At 41.8% G+C, this 12217-nt stretch overlaps 1 protein-coding gene across 1 annotated transcript in view; it reads right to left on the bottom strand.

Moving 5' to 3' along the window:
* Window positions 1-12217, bottom strand: part of fasn (fatty acid synthase) — a 37044-nt gene that overhangs the window by 24245 nt on the left and 582 nt on the right. The window contains exons 2-13 of the mRNA XM_063221813.1: window positions 7079-7215; window positions 6669-6821; window positions 6084-6257; window positions 5777-5977; window positions 4185-4307; window positions 3381-3496; window positions 2658-2792; window positions 2044-2518; window positions 1615-1802; window positions 987-1176; window positions 748-842; window positions 361-495 (exon numbers count right to left, since the gene is read on the bottom strand). Of these exons, the coding sequence (XP_063077883.1) occupies window positions 361-495; window positions 748-842; window positions 987-1176; window positions 1615-1802; window positions 2044-2518; window positions 2658-2792; window positions 3381-3496; window positions 4185-4307; window positions 5777-5977; window positions 6084-6257; window positions 6669-6821; window positions 7079-7205 (2112 nt within the window). The 5' untranslated portion in view covers window positions 7206-7215. The remainder of the gene's footprint in view (window positions 1-360; window positions 496-747; window positions 843-986; window positions 1177-1614; window positions 1803-2043; window positions 2519-2657; window positions 2793-3380; window positions 3497-4184; window positions 4308-5776; window positions 5978-6083; window positions 6258-6668; window positions 6822-7078; window positions 7216-12217) is intronic.

Genomic DNA, 12217 nt, shown 5'->3' with positions numbered 1-12217 from the left:
AAATTTGTGAATGGGTAGCATGAATTCTGGAAAGAAACTGCTAAAAAACTGACACAGTGCACCTTTAAGCCATGAAGCGTCACTTGGTGCTATTAAGAGTCATGGTCGCCTGACAGACCTTTCTACAGTACATCAATAACATAATTCTCTTTTTTTAAGGCTACTGTGGGCAGCCATGACCTAATGGATAATGAGATGGGCTTTAGGTCAGAGGGTTGCCCTCTTCCACTCCCCACTCCACCTGCCTAACCTCACAATACTCCAGGGACTGTAATCAATACTATGTAAATAACTGTCAGTTGCATTGGGTAAAATCGTCAGCCAAGTGTAATACAATGTAATGTAATGTACCATACTTACCCTCTGCAGAGCAGACAGTAGGTTGGGTGCAATAGACTCCATGTAGTAGGAGTGAAAAGCGACTCCAGCACTGCGCACCTCCTTGGCAAACACACCACTCTCCTTCAGCTCTGCCACAAACTTAATGACTGCATCCTGTGGGTAATTTAACAAAAAAGAAGGAAAAGAATAATTCGTCCAGGCACTTCAGTTGATTTAAAAAAAAAGAAGTCCAAAACAATCTTTATTCAGTGGAATTGTTGAACATGGCACCCTTCAAGAGCACCAATTGATTTTGAGGGATACTATTAGCGCTCTACCTAATCTTCTTCTGATGGTTATTTCCAATTGCACAGTATGTGGATAAGCAAACAACTAATCAAAACAAGATGAGTGTTGGCTTCATACCTGAGGCCCTGAGATGGTCACGGTGTCCTCAGCGTTGTGGCAAGCAGGAACGACGCCTTGTGGACACTGGGCTTTACACTCTTCCCAAGTAAGACCTGAAGGGGGAGAAAAGATTGGAAAAGATTTCTCATGTTTCTTTTTGGGCTTTTTATGTTTTTATATTGCTTTTTACCGCGGTTTAATGGTATATTGGATATTGTGAGACCCCTATGTAGGCTAGTGTGCTGATTGCGCCTTACCAACTGCAGCCATTCCTCCAGGTGGCAAGTTGGCTTCCTTGATACAGCGTCCGCGCCAGTATGCTGCTAGAATGGCTTCGGCGTGACTCAGAGATCCATCGGCATAGCCACAGGCCAGTTCACCAACAGAGTGTCCAATGATCCCCTCTGGCTCGAGACCCAATTTCTTCAGCATGTCAATCTGTGCAATCTACAGTGAAGCAAACACATTCACATATTAATGCAAAATGACGAGTGCTAGCAAAAAACAAGAAAGCAAAAACATATCACAACAATAAATAGCAAGTCATAATAACATCCACTTCAGTAAACCAGCTATGGATGAATGGTGACAACACAATAACTATTGTGTTTAAAAAATGTCTGGTGGGTGTTTGTCCTTCATAAGGTACGGTAATGTGTGTTGCAGGAATATGGGGGCTGGCTGAACCTATATTCATGCACATATAAAAATGAAAAGTAAAGTAAACAAGGAACGCTTCAAATGGTGAAATTAATGAAATTTGTTGCTAAATATTTGTGAAAAGTGGCAATGTCTGAACTGGCAACACAAAGTTTGTAAAGCTAAAAATGTATACACCAGACTTTCAATAATAACACACAGTTGATAAAATAGACGTTTCCACACCTGAATAGCAGCCAGGCCGACGAAAGCGTGAATAGTGTCTTCAAAAGTGGTCTCATCAGCCTTCATCAGCAGCTCTGAGATACACAGGCCAGTGTCCTTCAACGCCACATCCGAGCGCAGGATGGACTCTCTAAAGACCTGGAGCTGCATCAGGCTCTGGCCCATACCTGCCCATTGTGTACCCATACCTAAACAAACAAAAAAAGATCTTTAAAAACAAAATTCATCCTTTACACCATGTCAGGGCTAACAGGGCAGAGCTAAAAGTCCATGTCCCTGCCGTGGCTCTAGCAGTGGGGCACTTGTCTGCTGTGTGGCTGACCCGGGTTCGAGTCCGACACGGGGCCTTTGCCGACCCTTCCCCGTCTCTCTCTCCCCACTCCCCCCCCCCCCCCCCCAAAGCTACAAGTCCATGTGCAATCACCTCACCTGAGCAGATGTACCAGATTGGCCGTGGAGCAGACGAGGGCTGGTGTATCTCGCTGGAATCTGTTTCTGTCCCGGCGAGTGTGTACCCTCTGCAGGGCATTGAGGAGGGCGGCATGCACGACACCTCATTCAACAGGGACAAGAAGCTGTGATCATCACTGTGGTTTTTGGCTTGGAGAAGAAGCTCCTTCACCGCATCTTCTGTGCGGCCGCATACTTGCACCAGTTTCAGCAGCTGAGTGGACTTGTGGTTGGCTTCAGCTGGAGCCGACGCCTTGGATGGCGGCGGTTTCAGGATCACGTGGACGTTGGATCCGCCAAAGCCAAACGAGTTTAAACCAACGATGCCACCGCTGATTGGAGTGGGCTCAGTCACTACTTGCACACGTCCATCTAGAAGCGCGGGTATGTCTGAGTTTGGATTGTGGAAATGGATGTTTGGTGCCCATACACCATGCTCTAATGACAAGACCACCTGCAGAGTGAGAGATATAGGGGGAAATTCTAAATTAAGATTCATGACAACAGAGGTTTTAAAAATAACTTACTGTAGCTATGGAGCCATAAAAATGTCAAAAAATGTTATGGTGTTCAACCAGAACTTTCAGGTTTACCTTGGCAAGAGCAGCTAACCCAGAGGCTGGTTCCGGATGACCCATATTAGACTTGGTGGAGCCAATCAGCAAAGGGCTGCGCTTCTCCTGGCAAAAGACACTGACGATGCCATTCACTTCCTGTGGGTCACCGACCTGAGGGCATGAACTCATTTTTAGACAACACATTTCTGGCAACACATTTGTTGAGAAACAACAGGCAGAGAGAGGAAAAACTAAGAACAAAGAGTTATAGATAATAAAAATATATGTAATAAAGTAGCAGAATGACCTAATAATTCATTATGTATACAGGTAGCATAATGACCTCATGTTTATTCAGTAATACATGACTACTCAGTACGCATTGGCCCTATACATTTACACCTTAGCTGGATCATCACAAGCAATATGGACCACATCCTGCTGGTAACTATCAACTTTTATGACGATGTGGACCTTAAAAGTAGAGTGTGTAATTATTTCTTCTAAGTATTCATTATTATTTGGAAATGTACACTTCCTGTACATGAATAGGTGGATACAGTCTCCATGTACATCTGCCATTTTGTATTACCATTCATAGACATCTTAGGCTAGGAAATACTAGTTCACTTACTTTGCAGATTTTCACTAAAAAGATCCCATTTGTGAATGGGCAGCTTAAATTTGGGAAACAACTACTCAAATTACACAGCTTTCAAAAAGATCTTTTGAGTTTGAACTGTAGTGACGTATCCATACCTTTGTCCCAGTGCCATGGGCTTCAATGTATTCCACCTGCTGCGGGGAGACACCAGCCTCCTCATAAAGTGATCGGACAAGACGTTGTTGCATGTCTCCCGAGGGGAAGGTTACACCTACAAGAGACAGCACCCTATTCAGCATTTGACAGAATTTTCAGAGGCACATGCCTATCATCTTTGTAAAAGTTATGTTGTGTAGTTAATTATGGCATGAAATGCCCTGAAGATATACAATTTTGGTAAAGAAACTTTAAAAAGGTGCACAGCGTAATATTTTTGGCAGTTTATTTCCAGAATTCATGATGCTCACTCACAACTGTTACCTTTTTATTGAATACTTACCACCACCATCAAATTCTAAGTATTTATTATGACATACATGAAAAGGGGGAACTTCTCCGATATCCACCATTTTGAATTTCCAGAAACAGACATTTTTAGCAGCAAACTGTACTTTCGTCATACTTGTAAATTTTAGTTCATTATTAAGGAAGTATTCATGAAAAAAGATCAAATGTGGTAGTATACAGCAGCTTCAATGAGCAGCATAGTTGCAATTCCTACTCTGGCCACCATCCTGCACTGCACCTTTAAGATTTTGTGTTGTGAATGTAATTTATAATCTATTCAGGGGCACCTAGTCAAGGTGACATCCCTACTGTGGTACTCAGCTCAACTAATAACTATTCTTCCTTCGAGTTTCTCCATTGCTTATTTACCAAACACGAAATTGTTCTTTCGTGATTCTAGTTTGAATAAACCTTTAGATTAGAAATAGCAGAATGTGCTCTTTTGTCATTACCTTGCTCTTTGTAACCATCAGTGTTATTGCCAGCATTGAGCACTGTGGCGTACACCCTTTTGGCAGCAGACCTCTTCGTCAACAGCACCGCAACCGCCGCCTCTGACCGACAGTAACCATTGCCTGAGGAGTGAAGACATACAATTATAAGAAGACAAACCGGGCATACCAGTCATCACAGGGAGGGTACATCATAGTGTAAAGTTGAGCATCAAAGTATTACCAGTAATTACAATCCTCACTGCAGTCAGTGACGTCAACTATTTCACATTTTGAAAGATATTCAATCAATTACTATTATATGCAAATTCCAAAGGAAATCATTGCTGTTAAATCCCCACTCCATGGCTGTTTAATTACCACATACACTCACCGTCCACTTTATTATGTACATTTTGTTAGTACTGGGTTGGACCCCCTTTGGCCTTCCAAACTGCCCTAACTGCCTCCAACAATACTCATGTAGGCTGTGGCATTGCAACAATGCTGAATTGGTACTAAGGGGCCCAAAGTGTACTAAGGCAATATCCCCCAAAGTTATTACACCACCAGCCTGAACCGTTGATACAGGACAGGGTGGATCCATGTTTTCATGTTGTTGACGACACATTTTGCAGCACAAATTGAGACTCCAGGCAACATTTTCCAATCTTCCATTGTCCAATTTTGGTTAGTCTGTACGAATTGTAGGCTCAGCTTCCTGTTCTTATGTGACAGGAGGGGCACCCTGTGTGGTCCTCTGCTGCTGTAGCCCATCTGCCTCAAGGGTTAATGTGCTGTGGATTCAGAGATGTGCTTCTGCACACCTCATTCGGCACAAGTGGCTATTGAATTATTATTATTGCCTTTCTATCAGCTCTAACCAGTCCGGTCATTCTCCTCCTACATCTGGCATCAACAAGGCTTTTTGGCCCACAGAACTCACTGGATATTTTTTCTCCTTTTCTCATTATTCTCTGTTAAACCTACAGATGGTTGTGTGCAAATACACCAGTATATTAGCAGTCTCTGAAATACCCAAACCAGCCTGCCTAGCACCACCAACCATGCCACAGTCAAAGTCACACTGCCACCATGTGAATGGCTGATCAGAAATTTGCATGAGCAGTTGGGACAAGTGTGCCTGATAAAGTGGCCAGTGAGTGTACTTCACCATTACTACAGACGTAATCATCTCCTACTAAACTGAAGCACATAATCATGATCTACGGTTGAGGACGAAATGATTCACCCCCTTATGACAGTCAACATCATTCTAATAATTTCGTCCGCAACTGTATATTACACCTGCAATCAGTTCCATAGATTTAACACAATATGCAATCTGTAATATAGATATTAAACAATATGCTGTCAGTTAGTCGCTGGATAGGTATACATAGGTTTCCTGTTTACAAACATTCCTGTCTGTGTGCACAGCTAGGGGTCCCTCTGCAATCTCTGATGGTTTGGAAACTACTGCCTCTCAAAAAATGTGCTCACGTGATTGTCTGCTTAGCATCTTGCCCCTCCTCATAGCGTGAATGTTTGTAAACGGGAGGCCTACGCATCTATTACACAACGTGCAGTTGGTGATGAAAAGCAGTCACTACCTGAGGAGTCGAATGACTTGCAGGTTCCATCCGGACTGAGCATGCCCAGTTTCATGAACTGCACAGAGGTGTTGGGCTTCAGTAAGAGGTTTACACCACCCACCAGGGCAGCCTCACAGTGGCCGTGACGTATCGCGTGGAAAGCATTTTCCAGAGCTAAGAGGCTAGAGGAGCAGGCCGTGTCAATAGCTGTACTGGGACCTGCAAAATGGACATTATACAGTCATTATTACTAAAAGTTGCTGCTGAAACCATTTAATTCCAATACAAAACAGTGGGCATTGGACTGATTGTCTCCATACTGTACCATTGAAATCGAAAAAGTAGGAAATGCGATTTGCGAACATGGCACGTTGACAACCAGTCATGCTGTATCCTAGCAACTCCTCTGGATCTCGACTGAAGGCCTCCCCTGCTTCTGATCCGCTGACGCCAATGTATACTCCAGTTTTAGAGCCACGCATGGTTGTTGGGTTTATTCCTGCATTTTTTTGCAGAAAACAAGAGAAGAAATGATAAATGATCATGAAGCAGGCATATAGAATTTAATAACATTTTGTGTTGTCACTACACAATCAAGTTGTCACTACTCAATTAAGATATTTAGTTATTCAATAAAGAGCATAAAAGAAAACATACACAGTTGTGGTATATTGTAAAATATATCGTTATTGTGATCTGATGCAATCCCGGCCCACCTCCCCCATCATCATCATCAATATCCAAGTAAGAAAGTAAGTAAGTAAGTACATTTTATTTATAAAGCACATTTAAAAACAGTGCAAAACTGACCACAGTGCTGTACAGTGTCTGGCTATAACAAAAAAGATACATAAATAAAAGTAATAAAGCATAAAGCATACAGTATATCCAACATCATCTCTGTTCTCACCTCCGTCCACAATAGCTTCATACGAGATTTCAAGCATGAGTCGCAGCTGAGGGTCCATAGTGTGGGCCTGTTTGGGGTGCACGCCAAAAAAGGCTGCGTCAAACCTGTCAATCTCTTTCAGTTTACCATTTCGGCGGGGCAATCCATATATACCTGCACAAAGAAGATGGCAAGGAACAGAACAGAGCAAATTGCATGTTTGTTTTCTACACGATGAAAATAGAGGCAAATCCAATTTCTTTAAAATCAAAGTGGTGGAAATAACAGTAAAACTGACCAGTGACCAAGGACAAAAAATAGAGCAAAAAAACAAGTACAAATGTAGCATAGAGTTCATTATTAGTTTTCGAGTGCCAAGTTATTCTATGAAAATAAGTTTTGTTTTCCTCTTGGCAAACTTCTTGAATTACCTGACTTCCACCTTCGGTCATCGTCCGTAACCATGTCAACTCCATTGAAAAGGTTCTCCCAGAATTCTGCTAAATTGTTGGATTCTGGGAGCCGTCCCGAGATGCCGGCTATAACTACTTCCTCCATCGTTTGAAATCTACGTACCAGGAAAGAAGAAAAACAAATACACGTATGAGAGACTGACATCAACATCAAATTCACCCACCATCAATTTTGGTAACTAACGTCCACCAATTTACAAAGAGGATCGGCAAAAGCAGCTGCAAACAAGGGATGCAATTTCTCACTTATCTTTATAATGGATAATCAGATGTGACTCCAAAAAGGAAGTCACAGAATGGCTTAGTTTCAGTAAACAGTGATGCAAACAAATGTTCAGATTTGCTAGTCTATAACAAGGATTGCAGCACTCGGTTAGGACATAATGTGGTGCATGAGTAAAGACAATTCAAGGTCAAGTTCAAGCTGGGAATGTACTTTGATGAGCTCACACATACAAAAATACAACTAAAAACACAAAGGGATTTAAGTGGCTGATGGTTTGTGGGTAGGTACTGTCCCTAAAGTGGTGGGGTGGGGTATGAAAGAAAAACAAGGATACATAAATAAATAAACAGGGAATGACATACACAAACATTGAAAGGTGCAATGGAACATTGAAAGTGCATGGGTTGTAAAGAATTCAGTTACATTGTGCAAAGTAAGGCCAGGAGAGGTAGTAATGACAGGTAGTGGAGTAACTGTAAAGTGCTAGTGCATATTTACTGTAAGTGGCAGATGGCTTGTGGGTAGGTACTGTTCCTAAAGCGTGGATGAACTGTGTGATTGTAGCAGCCACCCTCTAAGTCTACTTGCCAGCCCATAGAGCTGGGATGTCAAACTCAGGCCCAGGGGCCAAGTCATGGGTAAGCGGTTAGGGCTTCCGACTTGAACCCCAAAGATTGCCGGTTCGACTCCCGACCCGCTAGGTTGGTGGGGGGAGTAATTAACCAGTGCTCTCCCCCATCCTCCTCCATGACTGAGGTACCCTGAGCTGTGTCACAATGACAATGGTAGTTGGAGTTTCCCAGTTGGTCTGTCACTGTTGGGCTTTCCCAGTTGGGACTTCACTTCAACTCTGGCCAGCGAGATCATTTCAAATGTGTATTGTAGTTGGCCCACATACACCATTAATATAAGTAGAGTAGGCCCTAACATGACTTGAACAGGAAATGTTGTATGTCTTAAGAATAGGCTAAACTGAACGTAAGTGGGCTGAGGCCAATGTAACATCTCGAACTCATAACAGAAAATGCTTAGGCACATTTAAGCTACCATGTATGAGCTTGTCAAATTTGTTTTCAGAGCTTTCAGAGCATGCATGCACAACTTAAGATTTGATTTTGAGTTGGACATTCCTGCCAAAAAGCCCCACTGTGAACCCAGAAAGGTTGAGTACACCAAAGTTTTATGATAGTGGTTCAGGGCAGGCCACGGTCATGTCCCATGTTGACAACTGCAACTCCCTCCTGGCAGGTCTACCTGCTTGTGCGCGAAAACCACTGCAGATAGTCCAGAATGTGGCGGCACGTCTGGTATTCACTCAACCCAAAAGGATCCATGTTACTTCTCTATTCATTGAGTTGCACTGGCTATCGCTCGCTGCCCAGAGCAAGCACAGCACCTTGACCCTTGCCTACAAAACCACCACAGGAATGTCTCCAGCTTATTTGAAGGACATACTAAGGCCTTATGCTCCTGAAAGGGAACTACACTCCTCCAACCAACACAAACTGTCCGTCCCTGCCGCCTGCTTGCTCTAAGGGATCCCAGTCAAGACTGTGCTCTGTCATTGTTCCTTAATGACTGAACAGTCTCCCAGAGGCACCAAGACTATAGCCAGGCTGCACCCTTCTAGTGACGCAACACCTTCGGCAGCGTTGCTTCTAAATCGAATCGCGATTGCAAGTCTATGATAATCAGGCAACCAAGACTAAGCACATCTCTCTCAACTTTCAAGAAGCAAGTAATGACTCTTCTCATTCATGACTATCTACAGCACTAATTCTTGAGCTGCCCCAGTCCCGGGGTAGACTCAATGGCATGATGTGTATGTGTGTGTGTGTACTGCTCACATATTTCCTGTCAACTTTGTATCTGCTAGTGATGTTGGCTGTTTATGTCCTTGATTGTAAGTCGCTTTGGTTAAAAAGCGTCTGGGTGGTTGACGTTTAAGGGCATAAAGCAAAAAAAAAGATGAAAAAATTGGAAAAAAATTAGAAAAAAATAAAGCAACAGAAACATTGCAATATGAAGATCTATTAAGAGGTCAATAGTCACCATAAACTTCCACAGCACTCTCCAATAACTGAGGTACTGACTGGTTAGGAGTCAGTCTTTAAGACCCTTGTTGTTGGCCTTGCAGCTGCCCATTCACAAACATTGACATACATGTCACCCCACAGGACGCAATTTGTGTTACGAAATTGAACTTGTATTTAATATTACCGTCTTGAGTTTTTTTTCCACATTCACATATCTTAATATGAAGTTAATATTTATGCAATCATGCCAATTGCTTCATATATTATTCAAAATGTTGTTGGGTAATTTATATATATATATATATATATAATATTCCAGGTTTCATTAATGTTACAGTCACACCGCAGGATATTTGACATAAAAAGCTTACATAAATTACAAAAATGTTTCTTCTCATCTAAGACTAATATGAAACATAATGTACCACATCTTCTTTCATTGACATTTGTTTTTTGAAGGAAAAATAACAGTTTTGTAGGTTTTTGACCAATGTTACGAAATAACAAGGCGTCACGTCTCCCACCCGTCTGCCAAATGCAATGTAATGTAATAGACTAGTAAGGGTCCTCTGTATGATTTTGCCAAATGCCAACCTGTACATGTTGAGCTTTTTGGGGGGTCAGCTGCTCTATGTTCCCACAGCCCATTCTGTCCCACAGCACTATTCCTGCTGCTCCCTGTTCCCACATTTCCAAGTAAACTAAGAGAATGTGTCTTTCTCCCGGCCCTGGAACATGGGGCCTACATTTGAATACGTTCTTAGAAATGTAGGAACATGGAGCAGCATGTTTAATGCTTAGTGATGTGGGACCAATGGGCTATGGGAAGAATGGGCTGTGGAAACATAAACACGATCCCCAATTTTATATACTGGTAATTGTATAATTACCATAGGGACCTATGTCCTTTTTCCAGGACCTCTCTGGCCAATTAAAAAAAAGTTGAATTGTTAAAACGAATAGCTAAATCCATTCATTGCATTTTCAGCAACTAGGCTATCTGCTTTAAAGGGGATGCTATTGTAGGCCTACTTGAAACCCTGGCATGGTGGAGCTAGGCCGCTGTAAACTGGGCTGCCTGCCTGGACAGCAGCACACAAGACAGCACTGTCCCGGATCCTGAATACATGGGTGGGAGACGTGACGCCTTGTTTTTTCGTAACATTGGTTAAAAACCTACAAAACTGTTATTTTCCTTTAAAAAACAAATGTCAACGAAAGAAGATGTGGTACATTATATTTCATATTAGTCTTAGATGAGAAGAAACATTTTTGTTAAGATTTATGTAAAGGTTTATATGTCAAATTTCCTGCTGTGTGACTGTAACATTAATGAAACAATATATAATAAAATATATATATATTAACCAACAACATTTTGAATAATGTATGAAGCATTTGGCATGATTGCATAAATCCTAACTTTAGATTAAGATATGTGAATATGGAAAATACTCAAGACAGTAATATTAACTACAAGTTCAATTTCGTAACACAAATTGTGTCCTGTGGGGTGACATGTATGTCAATGTTTGTGAATGGGCAGCTGCAAGGCCAACTACAAGGGTCTTAAAGACTGGCTCCTAACCAGTCAGTACCTCAGTTATTGGAGAGTGCTGTGGAAGTTTAAGGTGACTCTTAACCTCTTAATATGTCTTCATATTGCAATCTTTCTGTCACGCAATTTTATGGTGTCCTGTGGTGTGACTGCTCTTATAGGAGGAAACAAGTTTTTTTTTATTAATGAAAACACATATTAAGATTAAACATGATATCATTATCAAGTTAGCATGAGCTCAGATGTCAGTCATGTATACAAAAGGATTAAAATGGCCATAATGCAGTGAATTCCCTGTGGTGTGACTCCACTTTCCTGCGGTGTGACATGCCTATGCAATGTGTTGATAAAGGACACATTTTCCCAAAAATGGCAAAAATAAGGTGAAATTCCACAGACCACTGAGTGCTTTATTTTTTTCTATTTTTTTCCAATTTTTATCCATCATTTTTTTCAGGAATTTGAAAAACTTTTTTTTTTTTTTGCGTTACGCCCTTAAACGTCAACCACCCACATCTCAATACTGCACTCCAAAAAAGGGCTAGTAAGCCCTCCTACAAAGGCTTCGGCCCAGCAGCATGCAAGGAAACAGAATCACTTTTGGTTTTATCTGTGAAAGACTGGCTGCCAGCTGGCTACTTCAGATTGTTTAAATTAATTAAATTAAGGTGTACTTGATGTGTTATTGATGATGAGGTTTTTGACTAAAATTGAACACAAGCCCATACATAACAGCAATTCAATCCAGAATAGCATGGGATTCGTTTCTGTGATGGATATCTCTGAAAACTGCTTGCTGGAATTTGGCATGGTCAGCATAGAACTAGTTCCAGGAGCAAAATGGAAGTCAGTGCATCAGAAGAGGCACTGCAACTAGTAGGCCCACATACTTTCACTCACTTTAGTGTCATTATTCTCAGAAAACATGAATGTTGCTCACACACAGATTAAAAGTTCACGACGCTGTTGTTGTAACAATCCAGCTTGTATGAGACCGTTATTCAGCACTGTGATGCAGATCTGTCAGCACAGTAGAGCTCTGGACATGATACATGGACAGCGGGGTGGACGTGATCAACATTCCCAAGCCAGACATTAACGTTGCTCATTGCAACACTTATATGATCAGGGTTCAGTATCTAAGATGCAAACATCACAGCACTTTGCAAACTGCGTGAAGCAATACTCGAGGGCCTTCAAAAAGTAACATGACAGCTAAACAACGACCGCCGTCCAAGCGTCAGTGGTCTCGCACGCAGTTCTTATAGCTTGAAGGT

The sequence above is a fragment of the Engraulis encrasicolus genome, chromosome 17 (genome assembly GCF_034702125.1).
Source record: "Engraulis encrasicolus isolate BLACKSEA-1 chromosome 17, IST_EnEncr_1.0, whole genome shotgun sequence".
NCBI lineage: Eukaryota > Metazoa > Chordata > Actinopteri > Clupeiformes > Engraulidae > Engraulis > Engraulis encrasicolus.
Note: the sequence above shows the minus strand (reverse complement) of the source record. Positions and strands in the feature narration are given on the sequence as shown.